The sequence below is a fragment of the Hibiscus syriacus genome, unplaced genomic scaffold (genome assembly GCF_006381635.1).
Source record: "Hibiscus syriacus cultivar Baekdansim isolate YM2019G1 unplaced genomic scaffold, ASM638163v2 tig00113548_pilon, whole genome shotgun sequence".
Classification (NCBI taxonomy): Eukaryota; Viridiplantae; Streptophyta; class Magnoliopsida; order Malvales; family Malvaceae; genus Hibiscus; species Hibiscus syriacus.
Genome location: NW_024063465.1, coordinates 320516 through 346551, shown reverse-complemented (window position 1 = coordinate 346551; position 26036 = coordinate 320516). Strand labels below are relative to the sequence as shown.

The 26036-nt window shown below is 36.3% G+C and overlaps 3 protein-coding genes and 4 pseudogenes across 3 annotated transcripts; 3 read left to right on the top strand and 4 right to left on the bottom strand.

Moving 5' to 3' along the window:
• Positions 1-152: 152 nt before the first annotated feature.
• LOC120186472 (E3 ubiquitin ligase BIG BROTHER-related-like) lies at positions 153-1858 on the bottom strand. Its single transcript, XM_039190377.1, has 6 exons — positions 1816-1858; positions 1680-1726; positions 907-948; positions 710-831; positions 520-627; positions 153-381 (listed from the first exon to the last, which is right to left on the bottom strand). The coding sequence occupies exons 1-5, from the start codon at positions 1856-1858 to the stop codon at positions 585-587; spliced, it is 297 nt and encodes a 98-aa protein (XP_039046308.1). The 3' UTR covers positions 153-381; positions 520-584.
• A 207-nt stretch (positions 1859-2065) lies between these two features.
• LOC120186470 (probable prefoldin subunit 5) lies at positions 2066-2614 on the top strand. The gene is made up of 2 exons (XM_039190376.1): positions 2066-2335; positions 2430-2614. Exons 1-2 carry the CDS (start codon positions 2128-2130, stop codon positions 2612-2614), a joined length of 393 nt encoding a protein of 130 aa, XP_039046307.1. The 5' UTR covers positions 2066-2127.
• Positions 2615-3900: 1286 nt separating this feature from the next.
• On the top strand, positions 3901-6400 carry LOC120186503 (annotated as a pseudogene).
• A 404-nt stretch (positions 6401-6804) lies between these two features.
• On the bottom strand, positions 6805-9781 carry LOC120186526 (histone deacetylase 19-like). The gene is made up of 7 exons (XM_039190423.1): positions 9217-9781; positions 8493-8933; positions 8170-8400; positions 7645-7715; positions 7477-7531; positions 7263-7334; positions 6805-7164 (listed from the first exon to the last, which is right to left on the bottom strand). The coding sequence occupies exons 1-7, from the start codon at positions 9742-9744 to the stop codon at positions 7066-7068; spliced, it is 1497 nt and encodes a 498-aa protein (XP_039046354.1). The 5' UTR covers positions 9745-9781; the 3' UTR covers positions 6805-7065.
• A 1268-nt stretch (positions 9782-11049) lies between these two features.
• On the bottom strand, positions 11050-13534 carry LOC120186447 (annotated as a pseudogene).
• Positions 13535-14444: 910 nt separating this feature from the next.
• On the bottom strand, positions 14445-18764 carry LOC120186469 (annotated as a pseudogene).
• Positions 18765-22672: 3908 nt separating this feature from the next.
• On the top strand, positions 22673-25356 carry LOC120186454 (annotated as a pseudogene).
• The last annotated feature ends 680 nt before the right edge of the window (positions 25357-26036 follow it).

Sequence of the window (26036 nt, the reverse complement as noted above, 5' to 3'; positions counted from 1 at the left end):
AAAATTTTAAAATATATATTTAAAATTCAAAATCTATTTTAGGAAAAGTAACCAATTTGAAGGACTGATGTAAAAAAATCCAAGGACGAAATTGAGAAGATGAGAGAAGATCAATCAAAATTTAATGAGGAAAATTGGGCACCATTTTTCCCAAGTAAAAATCCAGCCAGCGGCCATAAAAAGAAAGGAAAATAATTCCAAAGGTGGTTCAACACAAAAGAGTTAAATAAAGAGAATTGATACAAGTTTATTTTCAAATACAAAAGAGGTGGAACATTCTGCTAAAAACAAGCAGTTATGTTGTGGCTCCACGGTGATGTCTGTCCGAAAATACTAGCTTTGCCTTCAAGTTGAGACCTCAGCACTACAAACAGGGCAGACTACAGTAATACAGCAAAATACAAAACGTGACAATATGAAGGAGTCTTATAAACCGGAATTGCAACACATATAATATTAACAAAATCGTAACACGGGAACAAACTACAAGCGGTTAAACGGAAATATAAATAGCCATACCTTGTTTATTTTCAACCAATTATTTATGCACTCGGGATGATATGAATGCTTGCAAGAAAGTGACGTTAAGAGTCACCATCCTCGTAGTCTACACAGCAGATGACACACCTGAAAACTTGGTTACAAGTTCCATCATCTAGAGAAAAACGTTCAGGCATAAAAAAAACAAAACTAAAGCATTCGAACTTACGAATCGTTGCTTCCAGTTTGTCTATTTCCTGTCTTGTATGTTACCAAAGGCAAGGATGCAATTGAATCAGCTGAAAGCCCCCTGCCCTCGGTCCCAACTACTTCACCGAGTGCGAGGAGTTCCTGAATGATAGAATCAAGCATGGTATGAGTGCTTGAGCAAAATTTTAACGCACTCCAACCTAAATGGAAGCTTACCTCATATGAGAGCTCATCAGGATCAACTTCCTCCCATGTATCCTACAAATGCATGTAATGGAAGGGCTAACAACTTGAAATAATAGAAATAATAACACACAGCACTGCTTTAAAGGAAAAAGATAAGCGGGAAGAAAAATCATGCTCTCTCCTGCAAGCAAACGTCAAGTTAATTTGAGCATGCATTAGCTATTTCATGAAAATTCAGTCAATTCACACTATGAGCAGTGTACAGAATAAAGACTAGCTTCTGTTCTCCAACGACTAGAGTGAAAGAATGACAACAGGCATCAAATGAATATATATAATCTAACAATAAATATATATAACAATGATCTTCACCTTTCAAGCAGTGCAGAGTTATAATTCTCAGCACGTTAATAAAAGAAAACTTATGTCTGACATGGAAGAGAAGAGAAAATATGAATATATGTCCAAAACTTACACACAAGTCCAAGTAACTTAAGTAGTAGATACACTTGTACGGAGACCACAATCCAGATAACCTCAACTAATCCATTTTAAAATCAGTTTCAGTTCCAAGTGCAATACTTCACTTATGACAACTTCAAATCACATTTCCCATATGAGAAAGTGGACCAAAGAGGCATCAAAGCAGAGAAGGTGAGAGGACAATGAATTGAGATATCAATACATGGCCTATGATTGCAAGCTATTCATCTGGTATTAAAAAAAATTTGCACAAACAAACCTAAAGGTTAACATATAAACAGCTAACACAGGTCGAGAATCATACTGAAAAGAATTAGTACCTGAGAGTTACCGCCTTGTCCATGGTTCTCTATGGTAACAGTTCCTCCTGCAAATTAGTAAAACTTAAGTAAACTCTCTTTAACACTGCCATAAATTCAAACAATAAACAAGAATCGCATAGTAATAAACACTTACTATCATAATGGCAGGTGACCAAAATGAAACCAGAACTAAACATTACGTATGATTTTTAAATAAATAGTTGTGTGATCAAAACGTAACCAAAATGATAGTTGGAGTACTAAACATGTAGTTTACCTTTTTAATATTATGAAACTAAAACAGAAGTTATCATGCGTTTACGATTCGATTCGATTTTTTTAAAATTTGTGAAATAGGGTTCGGAGATTTTGGATTTGGATTCTATCTTCTGTTGTCGATTTTTGCAATCTCTAGGTTTCTCTCTAGAGAGAAAGTGAGCGATTAGCTGAAAGAGAAAGCAAAATAATGGCGTCGTCAAGAGTAGCAGGAAGCCTGCAAGTGAGAAGAATGGCGGACTTGGAGAAGATGAGCTTGGATCAGCTCAAAGCAGTGAAAGAACAAGCTGATATCGAAGTCAATCTCTTACAAGACAGCCTTAACAACATCCGCACAGCCACCGGCCGCCTTGAGAACGCCTTTGCTGCTCTCCACGACCTTTCCCTCTGCCCCCAAGGTCCACCCTTCATCCATCTTCTATCGAATCACCTGCTTTCATTTCCCTTTTTTATAGTAATAAAATTTCTGTTTAATTGGTTTGACATATTTTAGGAAGAAAATACTGGTTCCTCTCACCGCTTCGCTCTATGTTCCTGGCACAATCGACGAGGCCGACAAGGTTCTCGTTGATATCGGCACCGGATACTTCGTTGAGGTCCCTATTTTAGTCTTTGCATATTGGTTTGAGAATTTTCTTCCTCTTACTTACTCCTTTCTTCAACCTGCTGGAGTATGAGCTAAATTGCCTTTGACTATGAAGAATTGACAGTTTCGTAAGGGATGTATCGGGCTCGGACATGGTTTCGACATAGCAGATGATGAGTTAAAGGGCATGGGGCGGGTTGAATTTTTGGTGGCCCGACTTCAATCTGAAATATTCTTATTCCACTCGAACCCAATTTGCCCCGGAAAATTATGTTATAATATCTGTCTCGAAAGTTGAACCCGTGCCCAATTTTGGATTTATTTGAGTAAATTACGTGTTTAATATTTAAATTATTAATTTTAATCTATTTTAGTACTTATTAAACTTTTAATTTTTTTTAAAATCATATTTAATTTTATTTTGTTTTAGTACATTGTCGTTAAAATCTTAACGCGTGCTTTGCATGTGACACCTTTTTTTTATGAGTAAATAGTATCATTCATCACTAAATTATCTTTTTACTCCTATTTTGGTTATTAAAGTATATTTTTTTAATTTAATTTCTTAACTTTCAAATTACTTCTAATTTAATCATTTTAATTTTAAAATTTGTTTTTATTTTTATTTTTAATTATATATTAATAAAATAATAATAATAATATCATATCACAAAAAATATTAATAAAATAAATTAAGTAATTAAAATAGGAGCAATTTAAAAGTTGAATAGTTAAATTGAAATTTTTTAAACTTTAGTACCAAATAGGAGTGATGAATGAATGATTTAATTTACTCATAAAAACCAGTGTTTTTAAGGGAAATGTACTAAAAAGCGAAACAAAAATTAAACGTTAAGTGTGATTTTGAAAAAATTGAAAGTTTAGATATTAAAATAGATTGAAACTGACAATTTATGAACTAAATGTATAATTTACCCTTATTTCTTTTATCAGGTGTTGATTTGCTCGGGCAATTGGTTTAAAAGATCACAAATTTTTCATTTTTTAGTTGGTCTAATTATATATTTTATCCTCCTATTATACAAAAATTTCAAGGTTAGTCCATTTACTTAATTTATTAGAACTCGATAATCATATTTTTTTTAAAAAAATGAAAAACTAATCCAATTGAATAATACCATGAAATTTTATCATTAAATCTTAGACCAAAAGTTCAGTTGTTGAACGATTTCTACGTAAACAACTAATAAAATAACAGTTACATTTAAATAAAATAAATTAATTAAAATCAACTCGTATATATATATATGGTTTGAGATCACGTCCAATTCAATCAAGAAACGGCGCCGTCTTATCATAACAACAGTCCAGGGTTTTGGGTTTAAGTTTTACAAATCATTTTAGCCCGATCTTTGTTCAGCAGCTCAAGCTCTCTCCGTCCTCCTCGAGCTTCTTCTCCAAAACACAGCCGATGTGGTACCTATGCGTATTTTACCACAGACTCTTGGATTACAGAAAACCCGAATTTGAGTCATTGGCCGAACTCTTTGGTGCTTTCGGGGACAAGCGGAGCTTCGATCCCCATCCCCGGGACAGGGCTCTACGATGGAGGCTTCCTAAAGACCACCACCCTGATTCCCCTTTCCATTTCGTTCATTTACCTTCCGAAGAAATCGCCAGGAACATCGCAAACCGAAGTAAATACCAATTCCTTCTGTTCTCTCTCTCTATTTTGGGCTACTAAAACGGGTTTTCGTTGTTGAAATCTGACACCCCTTTTGTTTGGGATTTTTTTAGGTCTGCTTGTGAAGGGGATTTATGAACTTTGGGGTGAGGGAAATGACTATGAAGAACTTGAAGAAGCCGTGAAAAGCTATCCGGATGAGCGGAAGTTGCCTTATTTGTCGCCCGAAAGTACATTTAAGATTACTGTTGATAGTTTTGGGAAAGTATTGAGCCTTCAGGAACAGAATGAACAGATTCAGGGTTTCTCTTATATCCCTTTCAAGGTATGGTTAACCGATTTACTTTGAAAATGTTACGAATAATATGCTCTAGGAAGTTTGAGTTTCAGCTTGATTTGGAATTTGTGGCTCAGCTCAACTTGAGTTTGATCTAGTCTCGTTATTATGGTTTAAGTTTAATTCGATATAAAATGCTAGATTAGGATTGTTTGCCTCGATTTCCAATACTCGACTTTTAAGTCCAGTTATTTGATAATTCGAACATCAAATCGAATGGCTTGCTACTACTGCTGTAGTTTAAACCAAAGAATTGGAAATGTTTTTTCTGTAGCTTCTGTCAAAGGGGTTTCTAACACTAATCAGCATGTTTGCAGGGTCGAGTTAATTTAAAGAATCCTGATCACAATTTTTGGCTAATGGAAACTGATGCACATGAAACGAATAATGGGCTTCCGCCAGTTGTTCAAAGGAGAATATTTTTTGGCAGGGAAGTTGGTGTGGCTGACAGGAAACTTATACCCATGTATCAATTGAAAACTCGAAATTACCTTGGCCCGACAGCAATGGATGCAGAAATAGCTTTCTTAATGGCCAATCAAGCTCAGGCTGCGCCTGGGAAACTTGTTTATGACCCTTTTGTTGGCACTGGGAGCATTCTTGTTTCTGCAGCTCACTTTGGAGCAATGACAATGGTATTGCATTTTCTCCTTGAACTCATATAGCTTTGTTCTATTGACAACTTCTTGGATTCGTTCAGGGTGCCGATATTGACATTAGAGTAGTTCGTGATGGTCATGGCCCTGACTGTAACGTCTGGAGTAACTTCAAACAGGTGAACGTGCCACGTGATAAGTAATTCATCTTTTTGTTTTTGCTTTTATTTTCCTGCAATAGATGTGCTTGAGATTGTATATATACCTGTTTGCTGCTCTGTAGTATGGATTACCAATGCCAATTTGTTTATTGAGGGCAGATAACAACCTTCCTCCTTGGCGTCCTGGATTAAAGGAGGTAATTGCTTTTAAAGTTGCTTGTTGAATTTGTCAGTGTATTCTTAGTTCTTTTGAACTCGGTAGATCCTCTCGGTATTGTTTTGTTCGAAAAACATGCACACAGTCACACACGGGTTGACATTGCATGTAGATGTACTTTTCTTATTTTGCCAAGGCATTTTAAGGAACATTGGTCTTATGAGATTTAGCCTAGGAAAGGATGGCTCAAGCTTCAAAGCAACAATTGAGTGACTAGAGAGGATCTTTGAAGTTTTTAGAATAGATCATTTTAGTTTGTCACCGTTTATGTGCTTTCTTTGATCTAAGTATAGTTTCTTTCTTTTTTTTTCCTGCATAGGTGTTTGATGCAATAATTTGCGATCCCCCATATGGTGTTCGAGCTGGTGGACGTAAGACCGGGGGTCGAAAATTGCTCAAGGGGATTGTTGGCCCTTACACCATCCCAGATGACAAAAGGGCAGACCATATACCGTCAACTGCTGCTTATACCTTATTTGAGTGTGTGCATGACTTGCTGGACCTTGCTGCTAGGATGCTCGTAATGAATGGCAGCTCGTGTTCTTCTATCCCATGTTGAGAGAAGATGGTTATGTAGAAAACCATTTCCCTGAACATTCTTGTTTCAAGTTGGTTGCCACTTCGGAGCAGATGCTCAGCTCAAGGTACAGTCGTGTTTTGCTCACCATGGTGAAGACATCCTCGTACACCGAGGAAGTCGCTTTAGCAGCTAGGATAAAGCATTTGGAGTTCAAGGAGAATCATCTCAAATGGTTAGAAAATGGTAATCTTCATTCTTCTGTTTTCAGTCCGGCAGATGCCGAATCAGGTGATTCGAAAGAAAGTAAAGAATCAAAACCGAAATACAGAGGGAAATATGTCTAGTTTTACTCCTGTTTCGGGATAAGTAAAAGGATCATGTACTCTTTTACTTTGATATTATTTTTACTCAGCCCTCACTTGTATTTTATTTCGAATGATCGATAACACCATCTAAAATTCGGTTATTAATAATTATTTTCAGATTAATAAATGGTAATTTACAAATAAATAATATTAATAACTATAATTAAATTTATAAGATTTAAATATACGAACCAACTCGACTTTAAAATTTAAGATATTTTTATAAAATTAAAAATAATTAACTGATTTAGTTTTTGAAGTTATGATTATTGTATTAAATTTATTCAGATATTGAAAGTTATGCCATTACTATTGTACGCTGATCATCTCATTATATTTTGGAAGACAAACGGTCAAAGATCTCGAACACGAAGGAGTGAAAAACGAAGACCGAGGCTAGCGCCTGTTGCCGAATAGTTTTTTACATGTTCACTAAGATATGAATAGCGGATTCAGATTTCATTTGAATCAAAATCAAAGCATATTAATGTATACATACATTCAAGAAATCATAGGTAAATAAGTTGCAAATAGCAAATTTAATATTCGAATCCAAGAGGAACAAATCAAATTACCGAGACCTCTGAAGTTTTCATTGGCTTCTACAGATCTAAACCGATCAGCAAACGAGAGGGGGCTAGAACGTTGGGAAATGCTAATGCACACAAGTTACATCCAGCACTGATTGGAAAGGTTTCGGTTTAGGGCTTCGGGTACATCTGATCGGATGCTTTGTTCGATGTTTCTAACTCGACTTTCACAGTTGGTTCATCGATAGTCATCGGCCGAGCATCTACAGACTGAATTTTTCAAAGTTCAGAATACCAGTTTCGGAGTCTGGTCCTGCTATATTTTATACAAAATCACAATTTGGATGCAGATGTGTATTTTACGTTACCTTCGTACTTGCAATCTCGTTTGTTGCAATGTCAAACCCTCTAGCTTGCTCTGCAGCCCCTTTTGGAGCCCCTGATGGGATGCAAGCCGGAACGAAGTTTTCCGTCAAAACAAGCATTAAGTGAAAAAAAAAGGGTAAGAATAGCATTGTGAATGCCTTAAGTCTCACTCTCACAATCATGAACAAAATCGAACATTTACAGCTTAAAGCATACCGAATCTTTTCTCGTGTGTTCAACTGCTTCTCTCTTTACTCTGGTCGGAATAGGCCTGCAGAATGATTGTGAAGGTGATGAGTGAACAGAAAAGATGAAAATAATATGCATTAAAGACAGGTTCGGGTGAAGATTTTGAACATGTTTTTATATTTAAAAGGCATATACCGCTTCTCATCAACCTCCATGTCTGAATCCGGATCCCATCTTTCATTTGCATCATCTTGATCTTCATCAGCCTGAATATTTATGAATTAAAAAGCAACAAGTATAAGCACCAAGTAGTGTATGTAATTAGTAAGATGTACAAATCGTTACTCCGATTCTTGCTTTTCTTTAAGTATCCATGTCCGAAGCATGCCTAAGCATGAATATGATATGTCCTTCCAAAGATCCTCAAATGTGTTAAAACTTGGAAACAATTGAATTATCCATATACGACATTCATTCTCGAGCCCAAGTAACAGAGAAAATGTATCAATGCAAACTAACACAAAGTTAACAATAAAAAGGAGATTTAAAGCATAGTGCAATGCCGAAAATGGACACATAAAAATGCCTGCAATCATGCAAGTATTGAGAAGATTGAAAACGAAGTCGAAAATGACATATATCTCGACTAATAGATAGAGGAAGTAAAAGGAAGCTGGTAAAATAATTCATCAAATAACATAAAGAAGCCATGGAACACACCTCGGGAAGATCAGTGTCAGGTGGTCTTTCTTGAAATTGGACACTGGGAGCATGTTGAAGCTTTGAGAGATTTTCCAGTAGATTATTGCGTATGTCTTCAAGTAACTGGCGCGAATTCTTGTTTTCCATATTACTAGGAGCAACATGAAGGGTATAATCCGGACCGAAATACTCGTAATACTCATGTTGAGGCAACTGGTCGTCGACTTCTGTTCCAAGTGCAACTCCAGTCTGTTCACATGGAGATTGTTATTAATAAACTCATCCACCATGAGGACATCACAGATGGTTCTTCTAAGATTAAGATTGAAACGTTATGTTACCTCATAGCACCAACAGCGAGCAACATTCCGAATGGTGTAACCACCACCACCCAGTAGCAACAAGGGAACATTGAATGATCTCATAAATTTAACACACTCTGCATGACCCTTGATCGAAAGATTGAAACACCCCAACCTATCTCCGGATAGAGAATCAGCACCACACTGAAGAACCACCGCACCAGGCTTAAATACTTCCATAACTTTACCCATAATTGGCTTAAACAAGTAATGGTAACTCTCATCGTCAATTCCATCATCCAAAGGAACATTCAGGGAATAGTATTTCCCTTTTGAATATCCAATATCTCGTATATCCCCTGTGCCTGGAAAGTAATCACCAAATTTATGAAAGGAAACAGTCATAACCCTGTCACTTGTATAAAATGCCTCCTCCACACCATCCCCGTGGTGGATATCGATATCAACATAAAGAACACGCTGCAGCAAAGAGAAGAAGCAACATCGATGAGAAACTATACAACATACAAGGTTGTCTCTTGCATATGAAGAAAGTTCTAAAGAAAGCTAGAAAAACCAAATATGCGGCTTTGTCTAAGCTTTTCTATATTTTTTGAGTACTGAAATCGAGCTTTGGATCAGTAAGTGCTAGCACACAATGGCTTAACTCTTTCCTAAAGTTCACCCATCGTGAGACAAAGATTTGGTTGCCTCTAGATAATATAGAAGAAAGCTACCGAGGAACTAAGGTATCAAAAACAACCTGATGTGTCTTAAGAAGTTCCAATATTGCAAGGACAATATCGTTGACATAGCAAAACCCCGAAGCCTCGCATTTCTTAGCATGATGCAGGCCACCAGCCCAGTTAATCGCAATATCGCAAAGACCATGGTTTAGTTTGACAGCACCACCAACAGATCCACCAGCATATGTTTGACAAAAGGAGTAAAGGCCGTCAAAGACCGGACAGTCTTCACCGACATTAAACCGCTTGAGCTGCCTGAGCTGATCTTGCTGCGTTTCGGGCGTTATGCTGCGGAGAAAATTCACATAATCATCGGCATGGAAGCGGCAAAGATCCCTATCTCGGGCAAGGCAGGGCTTGTAAACTTGCATATTTTGAAGCAGCCCATAGTGTGCTAAAAGGGCATGAGTCATTCTGATTCTGTGAGGCTTCATAGGGTGACCTTGCCCGTAATAGTAATTGCCGACCTCTGGATCGTAGAAATAGCTCACCTTCCTCTTCACTCCATCAGCTCCCGAAGGTAACGAATTCCCTCCAGTGTCCATCTTATGATAACCTCAGGCCCTTTGTTTCCTCTTTAATCAATAACCTGAATTAGATTTTATTTATAAAAGCAACGAATTTCTCACAAATAACATCCAAAAAAAAAATTGAAGAACGACTAGGCCTCATTCACTCCATGCAAGATTTTAGAAGAAAATATTAATCTTTTCAAGCATTCAAACAAGTGAAGGATGCAAAGTTAAAAAAAAAAACTCAAAAATTTACGAGATGTTCCCGAGAAAAAGAAAACCCATTTGGTAGATTTTCAACAGTAGCAAATCAAAGTCAACAACGAATCCAGATAAAGCTCGCATATTTACCCAGAACAAAGCAAGTACTTTCGCCGACTGCGATACCGCCACTGATTAGCAAAACAAGTAATTTACAAATTGAACTCGGCACACGTAATTCATCTTTAAGATTTCAAACAAACAAACACAAGCGGGAAAAAGAATAAAGCTAAAATAAAAGCAGAACTCATTAAAAGAAGAGCTAAAGCAAAACCCAGGAAAGAAAGCATGTTTATTTCACCTATAGGGAAAGAGCTAACAAAGCTTCTTCTCTCTGCCTCAAACCCCCAAAGTCCCTAGCTGCTGAGTGTTTTGATTTCGAGATGAATTGTCTAAACAACTTTCAACTCAAAGCACTACAACTATATATAGGGTAAACTAAGGATTTACTCACCCCACTATTCCCCAGGTTATATTTCAGTAACCAACTATTTTTTTAAGAAGTCATGTTTATAATTATATTTTAATCTCTAGTGGTTAAGAAAACATAATTGTTGACTAGTTTTTATACTTTTTTTCCAATAATAATATGATATTATTTTATAGTGATACATCAACTTCGTCATTAATATTTTTACGATGAATTATCAAAGTCATTAATATTTTTACGATGAATTATCAAAATAAGATTAAAACGTAATTTTAGATATAATTTTAGAAAAGAAGTAATTAGATAATCAAAATAAAAAGTATAGGAAGAACTGGGTGACTAACGACACAGTTTACCCTTAAATATATTATTTTTTTTGGATTACTAATAAAATGGAAACACCCGTTTTTGGTCATTCAATTATTATCATATTTATGTTTTGGTCACCTAATTATTTTTTATAAACTTATATATTTTAACTTTATTTTGATTATTTATAAAAACAATATGATTTGAAATAATAATAATTTTAATCATCAAAATATTCAAAACACCCTAGCTGCAGTCGATGCCTTCCTCCCAAATATAACAACAGAAGTAGAATCAATGAATTGGGAGAAAAAGAGGTCAATCAGCAATCCTATTAGTTTACACAAATCTCAGAACTCAGCTTACATTGGCTTAGTTAACAAAATAAATAAATAAATAAAGTTAATTATAAAATAGATGGAAGTCTCTACTTAAAACCTTACTACAAAGACTGCGATTTTTTCAGGAAGAAGCCGCCTTGGAAACATCCTTGCTGGACCTATTGTATTTCATATGGCTCTTCACTAGTTGCCCGGCCGCAAGTGCCGACATCAGCGACAACTCACCGGCGAGGACAGCCCCAGCTATGATGCTTGCAAGTAGCCTCGAGTTTGCTCCGGGAGATTCTTTGCTTGCACCCTTCACACCCAGGAGGTTCAAACAGGCTGATTGTGAAGCAAGCTGAGTTCCACCACCACCACCAACAGTGCCAACCTAAAGATAGATCATTACAGTAATCTATAGATTATTAGGCACTTCATGAATACTCAGGTAATGTTTTAACTCGAATAAGTATGTATCTAATACAAATATCTTCAACATATTTCTAAGTTTCCATTATGTTACTCGATTTCGGGTGCAAGTACCACATAAGTATGTATAGGATACAAGTATCTTCTACTTTTTTCCAAGTTTCTATGATCCCATAAAGTCGGAGCAGGATTTAACACAATTTGACTCAGCAGGATTCATTACATTACCTCAATCGAAGGCATTGTGACAGAGACGTGAAGGTCCATGCCGTCATTAACAGCTTCCATCATGGTGATGCAATGAGAGCTCTCGACATTTTGAGCCGGATCTTGGCCAGTAGCAATGTAGACAGCAGTGACGATGTTACTGGCATGAGCATTAAATCCACCCAGAGCTCCAGACATGGCAGAACCAGTAAGGTTCTTAAGCATGTTAAGCTCCACAAGAGACTCCACACTTGTCTTCAAAACCTTCCTCACAACATCACCCTTAATAATGGCCTCGCAGACGACAGACTTACCTCGTCCTTCAATCCAATTTACTGCAGCCGGCTTTTTATCGGAACAGAAGTTTCCTATATCCATCATAAATCCATAAAATTCAAAGATCTTAGCTCAAAGTTCAAACAATGAAAAACAAGAGGAAGAACAAATTATAAATCCCTCCAAATGAGACTCACCGGAGATGCCAATGACATCCATGTCAGGGAAATCAGATTGAAGAAAATCCAAAACGTTTTGAACTCCCTTGGAAACCATGTTCATTCCCATAGCATCACCAGTAAAACATGAGAATCTTAAATACAGATTCTTCCCTGCAATTGCACATTTGATGCCTTGAAGCCTAGCAAATCTGCTTGATCTGCGACCACTCAAAAGTAACACATCTCTTAAACAAATAAGCACTAATATTAACTTGAATTGAAATCGTTGAATCCAGAACTGGAAAATATCAAAAACAAACCTGTTGAAAACAACAGACAAGGTCTCGAAATTTTCAGGATCCTCCAAATACAGCTTCAGATCAGCTGCTCTTTTAGCCATACTGAACCTCACAACGGGAGCTCTAGTCATCCCATCTCTCAAAAGAACACATGTAGCTCCACCAGACAAATGAATAGCTTTACATCCCCTGTTGGTGCTAGCCACCAAGCACCCTTCCGTGGTTGCCATAGGAACCCAGAACTCTCTTCCATTAAGCAACAATGGCCCAGCAATGCCCACTGAAATCTGCACGTACCCAACTGGCATCTCACAACACTGCCCCAATATCGACTCGTAATCAAATCCATCCAAGGGTAAACCTGACAATGACTTCCCCGTCAATATCTGCAAAGCCTCGCGCCTGATCGCAGCCGCTCTCTTGCAGTCACCTAACTTAGATTCCAAAGAATATGAAGGGGTTAGTCCAGCCACAACGGATCTAATTATTTCTTCGACCATAACTGTGATAGGCATTTCATCGAACACTTTTTCTGCAGTTACAATTGGAGCCGAATGAGGAAAAGATCGAATCGAGCGATCAAGTGCTTGGCCGCAAGTGACTTTACGGGCATCTTCATTTCGAAACAAAACTCCATTCACGACTTCATCATCCTCGGAAGCCCAAACGTCAGCCGATGGCCGGATAACCAAAGACTGAACAAAGTCAATCCCGAAGAATCCCAATAGGTAAATAAACGACGCGACGGAAGCGAGAATCGCAACGATCTCGGAAAAGGTAACGACGTGTAGAGGAGTTGAGCTCCTGATCTTTTCCCTCCAACGGCAAAGGAGGAAATAAACCGCCGAGAAGAAGAGCGTGAAAGAAAACCGCATTCGTCAGGTACAAAGGAAGCGGCAATGCGTCAGAAGCCTTGGTGGAATCGTCTTCTAAAGCAATCGGTCTCGTTGGCTTGTGAGATCTAACGGAACCGGTATTAGATCGCCGGCGGTGGCTCTCCATCTCGGGCGGAACTGGCGGTGATGAAGGAAGCCGACGACGGATTGCACGGCAGGGGATGGGGGCATAAAAAAGAGGGTAAAGAAAACGAGATGGCGGTAGACAGTTCCCGTACGTTCTGAGGAGGAACGGAAATCAGGGAAAACGGAAACTATCCTTGTAGCTTTGTTCAGGTGGGACACGTGTCGATCTTGAAGCGAAGTGGAGATAGAGGGCGAGTGTAGAAATGGCGCGTGAACGAAGAGACAGAGTGTTCGCACGTGTCACAGCTGTATGACTCAAGAATTTTAAGGCTGTCTCTTTGCAAGTGCATGGTTTAGTTTGGTTGTTTGAAACAATAATTTTCTTTAATTAAATGTTTAATATTCTCTTTGTTTTTTTATGAATCAACAATTTAATTTATCATCATTTAAAATCTCTTTTAAAAATGATTGAAATATGTTGAATCAAAACATAAAAATTTAATATTTTTAAATAATATTTTGAATTTAAATCTTATAAATAGAAATGACATTGAAAGAGTTTACATTTTAAAATAAAATTCAATCTAACTCAAGTTTAAATTTAATTTAAATCTGTTTATTATTGAACATTGAAGATGTCGTACACTTTATTGAATTGGTAGTTTGTTTGGTAAGAAAAGGACTAAATTCTAATACATTGAAAAGATAAATATGTGAGGGTAAGTCCCCATGTGACATATAAAAGATAAAACTGAAGATGAAAATTTAAAAAAAATTAAAAACGATGAAATTAGATTACATTCACACTTCAAATTTTATTTTTTTATTCATATGAAGCAAGTACAAGACAATATATGTTTATAGATAATTTCAAGCACACATTGAACATTCCCATTCATGACATTTATAATGCTTGAACACAAGATTTCAAGGAATAACAATAATTCTTTTAGATAATTTAATTCGCGACGCACCTCAAATTTCAAGGGCATAGAACAACACTATAATGTCCCTAAAGGATTGCTAAATCTGAGCAGTTTTGAGGATTTCAGATATTGTAATAAAACCCTCTCCCCACGATTCAAAAGTATCGAAGTTTAAACACCAACTATTCATAACATTCATAAACATCAAGCCATTATGACACTAAACTACTACATCAACGGCTTAGATAGGCAAAAAATATAAGCGATTATTATATTGCAAAAACTTGTAAAATAAGACCACTTTAGTTTGTACGGTAGCCGCAGGCTCCAAAGCAGGATGATCCTGTTTAAGTGCTCCCCAGTCGAGGTGTCTCAACATTTCAAACCTTTCTTTCAAGCTCACGAACTCGGCTCGAGGAGAAACAATGTCGTGGTTTCCGGCTTTATAGATCAGGATTACACAAGAACCCATATCAGGGCCATGGAGTTTTCCTGTTAATAACACCCTCAGGGGCGTGAACAGTGACTTCCCCTGCCATGAGAGTTAAAGTATTGGACATAAAGTTTAGTACTACCATGCATGGAGTATCATTTCAAGCTCGAGCAGTTTGAGCTATCGAGCGAACCAGATTCAAGTATCCTGTTACTTGACTAGAGCAATTCATATTAGTCTAATCAAACATATTAAGTTTAGTTGGGATGGGAAGCGAGCAAGCTTGAACAGTTCTATCTTTATTTTGAATAGAGCCCAACCCGAGCTTCGAGTTGAGCTTGAGCTTCTCGGCTTGATTACACCCATATTTTCAAGTAGGCCAAGAGAAGGAAAAATCAGGACCCCATAAGAGGGGCAATGTATAAGATTAGAAACTCACCTTGCGCTTTAGAGTTTTGCTGAAGCCCTTTATCCACTTCTGCCAACCAGCATGGCCTTCTTCCAATGCACCAAAGAGTTCACCACTATCATAGGCAGCTAAGAGGGAGGCAGAGACCTCAGAAAGTTTATCTTCTACAATAGGTTTACCTTCAGGGCTGCGGAGAATACAAACATAAACAACATAATGTGATAATGATATGCTTTGCTGGCATAAAAAGAACTCCAGATGTCTTGCTGGTTATAGTAACAATTGACGTATGTGCAACAATGTGAGGATATTATCTGTCACTCGGACTCAAGTGTAAGTATTGTATTGTATACAGGCATGTGTATAACTCGGGTGTATTGGAAGGGTCATATCCCATAAATATGGTCAGATATGTATCGAACATGGGTACTTAAGGTTAATAATTCAATAATCACTTTGTCAAGGTAGTACGTAATGGGTAAGACAGCATTGAGAGTGCTGTATCCGAATCAGTTACCAAATCAATCCCATCCTTAAGCAGCTGAACTGCCTCGTGTTTCACATAATTATGTACGAGATTATTTATCATAATCTTGTGCAAAAATAAAATACTTCCAAAATGTCTTAGGAAAAAAAGACTTACATCTACAAACGGCCCTTCTGACTCTGTGTGAGAAGACCAGTACTCTTCCAGCGCTCACGAATAAGCTTGGACAACTCCTCAGAGCGAAGTGCCCTTAAGTGTTGACCATTCATCCACCTTTAGTTCATAGAGAGGAAATAAATTAGCAAACTACTTAAACTTTCAGCAGACAAGAAATAGATAACTTCAGTTTTAGTTCTTGTCAAGTTGTGTAAATTAATGTCATGGGAAATTGCAGTGTTCATTGTAGTTATCAATGATAATCCCGCATGAATCACTTGATCAAGCTTGGAACTTGCATATATCATCTGATATTTTCTTTAAAGCACACAAGCAGATCATGATAATATATATAAGCTGATATAGGAACACATAGAGCAGCCATTCAACTAGGAGCTATTTTTTCTATAACCCAATTCGCACAGCATGCTACATAAATAAGCAAGTATGCTTGCCAAAAGTAACAAAACAATCGGAACTTTAAGTCCAACAAGCAATCACCCTAAATACCAACTAACCTAATAATTGGTGCCAATGTTCAATAACAACACCAAGACATATCCAAGTGGTACAAGACAAATATAACCATAATGCCTACAGAGTCGAAGCATAGATAAGTCACCTTAATTTGGTAGAGTAAAAAACAGCACCACTTTTGTTTACACATCAATCGAGAATTTTTCAACTGTGAATTGCATGAAAACAAGATTGAATCGAGAATTAGTCAAATTAAAATCATGCAAATATTCTGTCAAAGCTGGATCTTAATTTCGCTTCCCGCATTCTATTTCTTGCTCTCTTTTTCATAGAGAAGGGAGGAGGAATGGCAGGCTGGTTAGGACTTAGAAATAGAGAGGTACATGGATCAAATCAAGTCAAAGGGAAAACTAACCAAGTTGATCAATGGTGAAAAATTCATTTTCAGTTCCATCACCCCAACCTAGAAGTGCCAAGTAATTCACCATTGCCCGAGGCAGATACCCCATATCTCTGAACTGGAACAGCATAATTGTTAAACATTGAAATTTTTAATCCTCAATTTAAAAAGACAATACTGTAGAACCCATAGAAATCAGAGGAGATAATACGATTATTTCGCAGCATTTTCCATGAAACAAAATAGACTGAAGATAACTACCTGACCAACTGAAGTTGCACCATGGCGTTTTGACAATCTGCTCCTATCAGGTGCAAGAATCAAAGAAACATCGGCAAAGGAAGACATAGGGAATCCCAGAGCCTATGGCAAAATATTTTTTTTCAATTTAAAGATTAGCTTCCTTGTATTGTTGACAAGAAACCAGAAACTTCAAAACCCACCAAATATTAACAAAAGAAAATAAATAATTGAAGCTTTTTAAAATTACCTTGTATGTTAAGGCTTGTCTTAGAGGATTAGTAAATGCTCTTCCGCTCTGAAATTCCAGTATAGAGAGTGTATGAACAAATGACCAAAAATGTACAAACAAAATATATATTAGATGTAGCAAAGTGATAAACAATTATACTTTCCCAATTACCTTATAACATGAGAAATAGCCATGGTAGCATCATCAACAGTAACACAAAAGTTGTAGACAGGTTGACCATCGCTCCTCATTATAACAAAATAACCAAGTGTGTCCAATTTCCAGCTAACCTTGACGATACTATCAAAAAAAACCAGTGCCTATAAAAGTAAATTAAAGTTAAATCGACATTCTGTTGTTGAAGGATCACTGAAACTTATAAATAATCATGCTTTAAGCCAAAAATTCCCAAATAAGGTTTGAAGGCTATCACGGGAGAAATAGTTCAATCAATTGAACTTACTTCGCCTCGAATAAGGTCATTAATTTTTAAGCTCCCTTCCTTTGGAACTCAAAATTGGAATGTATATGGGGTTCCCTTTGCTAGCTCTTCTTGTACTTCTTTGTCTGTTGCTGTGGCCCACTTCCCGAATATACCGGAGGAAGTTTCTTTAGCTCTGCAATTTCCTTCATTTTCTCAAGTTCCTTTAGGAATAGGAAAGATGCTATTAGTCAAATGGTAAATCCGAGCATGCTTCAGAACGCAGAATCATAGAGGTTATGTTCCAAAAAAGTTCTCCCCCCGCCCCAATTTCTAGAGGCATTCAAATGTAACCAAAGACAAAAATTGCAATTCAAAAGTTCGAATATGTCACATTTGAAATGTCTGGAAACTAATTACCTCACTGAAACAAAAGCAACGATAACTTGACCAGATTCTAAGAGCTTCTCAGCACATTGTTTGTACGTAGAATTTCTTTCAGATTGTCGATAAGGACCATAGTTCCCACCCACGCCAGGGCCTACATGGCAAGAGATATATTCAGCTAATGTGAAAAATGCCAGACACAATGGAACCGTATATGTGAAATTGAAACAATCAATCTCAAACAAAATTAAATGAAACAAAAAGAATTTGATAAGAGCATAAAACAGTACCTTCATCCCAGTCACCAAGCCAAGCTAAATATCGAAGAACAGCCTCCTCCAATTCCTTCTTCGACCTCTCCAGATCAGTATCCTCGATTCTCAGCACAAATTTTCCTCCCTTCGATCTTAAGAATAAAAAAAGAAAAGAGAAAATCGTTAAAATTCGACAAAGTTCGGTACTGGACAATAACGTACAAGTAACAAGAAAATGTAAGAGAGAGGAAAAAAAGAGAAAAACCTAGCGAATAAGTAGTTGAAGAGAGCATTTCGGGCGCGCCGACGTGGAGATTGCCGGTAGGAGAAGGAGCGAAACGGACTCTGACCGGTGCATCAGCGTCAACTGATGCGTGCACAGAGAAACTTCTACGGAAATGGCGCCGGAAAATAAGAGGAGGAGGGTGTTCAGGGTTTACTCTGATTCGCATCCATGGCGTCCCAGCAACCAGCAACGAGTGCCGCCATTTTTGAAACGACAAAATGGAGTTGAAAATACTAGGACAGGAGAGGATAGGAAACTGGAATATATAAGGTTAAACTACCTTTTCATCACTTAACTTTTCCCGTATTCATGTTTTGATCACTAAACTTTAAACTATTTTCAAACTAAGTTGAAACTAATATCATAGAAAAAAAAAAGTTAAGATGCAACCAAAAAAAAGTTAAGAAAATTAAAGACTTTATTCACTATTTAGTTGTAAATCATATTTATCTTCTCACTTCCATATTTTAAATTTTTTTAACCCACTTTAATGATCATACTAATATAATAATTTTCCCTTATATTATTTAAACGAATAAGTTAACTACATAATTGATCATTTATATATATTTAATCTATTTTTCTCACTAATTTAAAAAATACAATATATGCTCACTTTTGTTTTATTTAATTAAGATATGATCATTCTTTTTATTTAATTAAGATGTGTTCATCACGTGATAACTGTCGTTAACAATTAACAAATTAGGTGATGTGAAATTTTGGTATAATCACATATTTGGTCCATGTCATTTACATATTCTCTCAATTTAATCATACTTTTTATACATTAAAATAAATTTAATCTCCCCAATTGAATGATGCCACATGTCACGTGTTGTGCCATGTGTCACCATTATGTTGGAAGACTAACTTTATTTGAATTTATTTTAATTTAATATATTAAATTTATTTTAATTTATTAAAAATATGACTAAATTGATAGAATATATAAATAATAGGGACCAAATGTGTTATGAAACTGAAATATTTAACTGTCATTTCACTTAATCTGTTAAATGTTCATGATAATTAACTCGCAGTGACCACATCTTAATTAAATAAAAGCATAATATGTTATTTTATTTGATTTTTTTTTACTAATATAGGGTGATAATGAACACTTAAATATCTTATAGCTTCTGGTACTCGAACTCAAGATCCCTAAGGATAATAATCATCCCTTTAACCATCGAAAAAAATTGATTTGTGCTAGTAATATCAGACTTTGAATCAAACAATTATGAATTAACAAGTTGAACTCTAATATAATCCTATTAACTCTCGATTAATCATTTGACCTCAAAACAATCTAATTTAATCACAATTTCATATAAGGCAACTTTAAATAAGATAAAGCCTTACAAATTATTATAACTTATGCTGTTCGAGACTCATAGATGCACGAATTAAAATCTATCAAGCCCTTGATATAGCCTTGGGAATTTATCCTCTTCCATTGGTGGAGATTCAAAAACCCCTCATGCTTGTCAATATCTCACCGGATTCGTCTTATACGTGGGAGTCTATACGCTCCCACCGTTTTGCTGCTAGTGTGCACAAAGCGGAGTTCACAGTCGACATATGACATTGAGGTCAACACCAGTAAGAGGGGCATCAAAGCTCCCTTCATCAGTAAAACTCCAGGTGGACAAAACTATTAAAATATTAATTATCCGAAGAAAATTCGAATTTCAAGGTGTGCACGTGTTTACCTTAGATCCTTAATGGATCCGTCACTAGGTTGAATTGATCATTTATTAAAATTAACACAAGTAAACTAATAACTTAAAACAAATTAAGGTTTAATAGGGAAACTTGTAATTACAAGAGAACGTAACACTTTTATTAATACATAATACACGTTAAGAATCATTTATATATTCTTCTAGATGTAATATCAAATATTACAAATATCTAGATTATTTTACGAATATTTTAGATATATTATTTTTATATTATTTTAGAATATTCTCAAAATATATCTCGTAAATGATAATTATATATTTATATAGTTGATTTCCAACATTGACATTTTTTAATGATTAAAAGATAAAATATTTTGTTTTAAAATAAATAAATAAATAATTTAGTTAATTTGTATAAATTACTATTAATTTTTCTCTATCGTTATCTGCAACCACACGCCAATAAAGCTTTCGTATTCGTATTCGTTAGATATTTGATATGACTTGAAAGTATATCCTGGTGCAATCCCTCTATCTTAGTTTGAGTTTTTTCTTTTAGTTTTACAGTCGGATGAGGCAACAATGTCAATTCCATAATGTATTCAGAACTGGCTAGAGATGCCTCATACAAAACAAGTTGCCTATAATGGGAAGTTTTGCTGTGAGGGGCCTAAAATAAGGTTAATAATTGACGTGACCGATAAAAATGTAATAGGTTAAAAGCAAAACACAAAATGTTTATAAATCAGAACCGAAAAAGTTATTAACAGGAGTAACATAACATGTTGGACTAAAATGTTATACATGGTAAGAAAATGAGTTATAGTCTGTAAATATTATGAATACGATTAATATTTTAGGTTTCGTCTAAAAGGTTATCAGAGTTTAAGCTGATGGGGCCTTAGACATTCTTACGATAAGAAAATAAGTTAAAAGCTGAAAATGTATATATATATATATATAAGAAATACGATTGCGTCAAGAACGTTATGGTTCACTAAGAAATAGGTTGTGATCTGTAATATTAATATTTTATTAATTATTCAAAAGTATTTATAGATTTTAATCCTTGATTGATTCAAATATATTATTTTAATTTTTAAAATGTATTTATTAATTAATTTTATGAAATATAGATTTGATTTTATGTTGATTTAGTATTTGTAAATTTTAATTATTTGATTTATTATGCATAAAAAAATTCTTTGATATATATATATATATATATTATTTTGATATTATGTTTGATACTTATAAATTTATGTTTGGTATATACTAATTAATTCAAATATAATATTTTAAATTTTGAAAAGTTGTTCACCGTCATTTGATTCATGTGGTCTCAGAGAATCTTTATCCATTCGTCGTCGTGAAGTTGCTCACTGTACAGATTCATGGTCGGAGATATTCACCATGACTAGAAAATCTCAATAAATGTTTGACATTTCCTTTAAATTTGTTCTATTTATTTTAGTTTCTTTTGTTAGTTATTCTCTATTTTTTTTACATGTTTGTAGATTATTTTCTTTGCAATTTTTAGGCTGTGTGCCATTTTTTATATATTATAGTCTTATCATATTATTAGAGTTTTTCTAGACTAACCCTATTGAAATATGGAAATAGGTAATTATTTTATCGTTTTCTGGTATTTGATGCAAAGTGAATTTGGAGGGGTTGGGGTTGAGTTGACTAGTTGCTATTGCGGTTAAGGGTATTAGATATAGATTGTATATTAAATTTAGGTTTCATATTGAATTTGAGTTTTAATTAGATATAATTTTAGTTTTATTTGATTCGGGCTTGATAAATATATTTTTAAACCCAAACAAAAGTAATGTTTATAATAGACACTTTTGTTATCTTTTGAGTATAGATAAATCTAGGGCGGACACAAAAAAATTTAAGGTAAACATAAATTAATTTTAGGATGGGTACATATATAAAATTAAATACTTAATAAATTAATTTTAAATTCTAGGATAACCACCTGCCCACCCTGAAAAGCAAATAACTCCGCCACTAGGTCTTGATTTGGTCCGAAACAAACTTTGGACAAAGTTAATTTAAGAAAGTTTATTATATATATATATGAATTTTGCTATAAAAATATTTTATTATTATTTAACCATTTAATCAAATATTATTTAAATTGTTGAAGAGTCCTGGTTACAGCAAACATTTACAAAGATCTTACCGGTAACCAATGAAATCAAATTCTGATTTTCCATTCTAGATTTTCAAAATCTTCATTGATTTGATTTTCCACTCTGATATAGAGAACAAATATGTACATGCAGTGAATGAATCAATCCAACACTACTGAAATCAAGACCTTTGATCAAAGTTAAAATTTACCCCATCAAAGCTGAAAATACTGAGAGCTAATTGTGTTCTTTTGATTTATTCTTTGATGGAGACCAAAGGAAAGTGAGTGAAGTTATACAATTTCATTAGAATACTGCAATTTGGTTCACTTTCAGGAGGCAAGGCTTCTGGTTTAGTCCTTTGATTTTCATTTCTCAGTCATAATGAGTGGAGCTGTGATGGTAGCTGTTGCTGCAGCCATTGGTAACTTTTTGCAAGGATGGGATAACGCCACCATTGCAGGTAATTTACTCGTACTCGGTGTTGATATCGGTTTTTTTTCGTAGTTCCTTAGAGGTCGTATACTCGTATCGGAGCAACATAAGTTATACACATTTGGTCTTGGAATGATCATTTCCCTGTCTCTTATGCTTTAGGGGCTGTTTTTTATGTTAAGAAAGAGTTCGAATTGGAAAGTGAACCAACAATAGAAGGCTTGATTGTTGCAATGTCTCTCATTGGAGCTACCTGCATTACTACATGCTCGGGAGCCATATCGGACCGGATAGGCCGTCGTCCCTTGCTGATAATCTCATCGGTTCTTTACTTTCTTAGTGGTATCGTGATGATTTGGTCTCCTAATGTTTATATCTTGCTTCTGGGAAGACTTTTGGATGGTTTTGGTGTCGGTTTGGCTGTGACACTGGTTCCGGTTATATATCCGAGACTGCGCCAGCAGAAATTAGGGGTCTCTTGAATACGCTTCCACAGTTTACCGGTTCTGCTGGCATGTTTCTTTCGTATTGCATGGTGTTCTATATGTCTTTGACGACACTACCGAATTGGCGATTGATGCTTGGAGTTCTTTCGATTCCTTCCATCGTGTATTTTGTGTTAACTGTGTTTTTCTTGCCTGAGTCACCGCGATGGCTTGTAAGTAAAGGACAAATGAGTGAGGCGAAAAAGGTTCTGCAGAGGCTCCGCGGCATGGATGATATTTCTGGTTAGTTCATCCACTTTCACTCTTAAATTTCCTTCCCTCTTTTTGTTATGCATATTGTGAATGGTACTTTGATGAACAGATGAAATGGCTTTGCTAGTTGAAGGGCTCGGTGTTGGAGGTGAAACATCGATAGAGGAGTACATAATCGGACCGGCTAATGGCGGATTTGAAGACCCTGAAATATCAGCTGACGGAGATGGAGATCTAATCAAACTATATGGAGCCAGCCCAGATCTTTTATGGGTGGCTAGACCAATCACCAAAAGGAGTACCCTCGGTCTCGTGTCTCGACATAGAAGCACGACTAGCCAGAGGGCTCTTAGTCTCAGTCCTGTGGATCCTGTAGTCACACTCTTCGAAAACATCCAAGAGAAACTCCCCAAAAAAGGAAGCACGCCAAGCGTGCTCTTTCCACCCTTTGGCAGCGTGTTTGGTGTGGTAGGTAATCAAGCTAGAAACGAAGAGTTGGAGGAGGAGGAGAGTGATGCAAGAGAGGGTGAGGACTACCGGGCCAACGGTGTCGTTGGTGATTCTGATGACAACTTGCTTAGTCCTCTGATCTCGCGGGAGACGACCAGTGTGGATACAGTCATGGTTCCACCTGCACATGGAAGCTTTACAAACTTTAGACATAATGGTTTAATGCAAGGAAATGGCGTAGATCCGATCGATAGCACGGGAATCGGTGGCGGTTGGAAACTGCTTTGGAAATGGTCCAGAAAAGAGGTGAAAGATCAAACGAAAGAAGGGGACTTAAAAGAATCTATTTGCACCAAGAGGGGTCCCCTGGAGCTATGCACGGATCACTGGTTTCCTTGCCTGGTGCCGATGACCCTGAGGATAACATGTACGTCAAGGTCGCCGATTTGGTGAGTCAGCCGGCTCTTTATTCCGAGGAGCTTATAAAGGAGCATCTGGTCGGACAAGCTATGGTTCATCCGGCTGAAGCTGCAAAGTCTTCAAGTTGGAACAATCTCTTTGAACCTGGAGTGGAGCATGCTCTAATTGTAGGGGTGGGAATTCAAATACTTCAGCAGGTGATGTCGAAAACCGGAAACAGATCGAATCAGCCTTCGAGCTTGTGTATGCCGAATAGGTTGCTTATGGATTATTCTTCTTGTTTAAATGCAGTTCTCAGGTATCAACGGTGTCTTGTACTACACTCCGCAAATTCTTGAGCAGGCTGGAGTCGAATTTCTTCTTTCAAACATGGGAATCAGTTCATCCTCTGCATCACTACTCATCAGTGGTATCACAACTTTGTTGATGCTTCCAAGTATAGCTGTTGGGATGCGGCTTATGGATATTGCCGGTCGAAGGTAAATTTACATGCTAATCGATGTATTCGTAGTGTTATATATTTGAATTCGAGTCTAAAATGATATTGTCAATGCTCTTTCAATGTATGCAGGAGTTTGCTGCTTACCACAATCCCGATCCTAATAGTATCTCTTATCATATTAGTCATCGGAAACGTCGAGAAAATGGGGAACACCGTGAGTGCCGCGTTATCAACCATTAGTGTCACGTTGTACTTCTGTTTTTTTGTCATGGGATTCGGTCCGATCCCGAACATACTCTGTGCCGAGATCTTCCCGATGCGTGTTCGCGGCACCTGCATTGCTATATGTGCGCTCACGTTCTGGATTTGCAACATCATCGTCACTTATTCGCTGCCGATATTGCTCAATTCCGTCGGTCTTGCCGGCGTCTTCGGTGCGTACGCCGTCGTGTGTGGTGTGTCGTGGGTGTTCGTTCTCTTAAAAGTCCCCGAAACCAAAGGCATGCCTCTCGAAGTCATTATGGATTTCTTCTCTGTTGGTTGCAGAACTTGCTGATGCAGCCAAGGACAACCGAATTTAGCGATTATTCCATGGAACAGATTAAAAATGTCCAACTTTGTTAAATTTTATTTTAGGTCATTAGATGTTCGCAAATAGATAGTTTGACTTATGAAGAAAGTGGGAAAATAAAGGGAAAAGTTACAAATGGTCCTCCGACTATAGGGTAATATTATATTAAAACCCCCATTAATTATTTTTTTGAACAATAGCACCCTTAGCGGATTTATTAGAAAAATATCCTCAAACTGCACACGTAGGACTTCTTGTGTCCTATCAATGCCGAGAACGTGTCTCGCATTCCACACGACACGAGGAATGTTCGACGTGGACGCTCTTTTCAAAGGACATAATTTAATATTGATATTTAATACCTCGCGTTTTGCATAAAGCAAGGTTCCCAAAAAAATGAATCGTTGTGGGTGAAGTTTGTTCTCTGGAATGGAATATTGGCTTATGCTGTGGTGTAATCGGTGTTAATTATCAAACGTGCATAGATTCTCATAAACACATTAACATCAACACTCTTTTTTTCATTTAAGTGTAGGAAAGTTTTTAATGAGATTCATTAAAATGTATTTGTATGATTGTCTCAATTTAATCATACTTCTACTTAAAAAAAAAAGATTTATATATATATATGGGGTAGGATCTTGTTACAAAATGTAAAACTTTTTAAGTTTTACACAAATTTAAGACCGTTGGATGAGTGAAAATAGATGAC

What these genes read in the sequence shown, in the direction of transcription:
- LOC120186526 (XM_039190423.1), bottom strand. Translation starts at nt 9,744, where the DNA reads ATGGACACTGGAGGGAATTCGTTACCTTCGGGAGCTGATGGAGTGAAG. An exon ending in CTCGCTGTTGGTGCTATGAG is followed by an intron (nt 8,401 to 8,492) that starts GTAACATAACGT and finishes CCATGTGAACAG; the next exon opens with ACTGGAGTTGCACTTGGAAC. An exon ending in AACACACGAGAAAAGATTCG is followed by an intron (nt 7,335 to 7,476) that starts GTATGCTTTAAG and finishes TGCATCCCATCA; the next exon opens with GGGGCTCCAAAAGGGGCTGC.
- LOC120186472 (XM_039190377.1), bottom strand. Translation starts at nt 1,858, where the DNA reads ATGTTTAGTTCTGGTTTCATTTTGGTCACCTGCCATTATGATA. An exon ending in GGTCACCTGCCATTATGATA is followed by an intron (nt 1,727 to 1,815) that starts GTAAGTGTTTAT and finishes ACTAATTTGCAG; the next exon opens with GAGGAACTGTTACCATAGAG. An exon ending in CTGATGAGCTCTCATATGAG is followed by an intron (nt 832 to 906) that starts GTAAGCTTCCAT and finishes TCTATCATTCAG; the next exon opens with GAACTCCTCGCACTCGGTGA.
- LOC120186470 (XM_039190376.1), top strand. Translation starts at nt 2,128, where the DNA reads ATGGCGTCGTCAAGAGTAGCAGGAAGCCTGCAAGTGAGAAGAATGGCG. An exon ending in CCTTTCCCTCTGCCCCCAAG is followed by an intron (nt 2,336 to 2,429) that starts GTCCACCCTTCA and finishes TGACATATTTTA; the next exon opens with GGAAGAAAATACTGGTTCCT.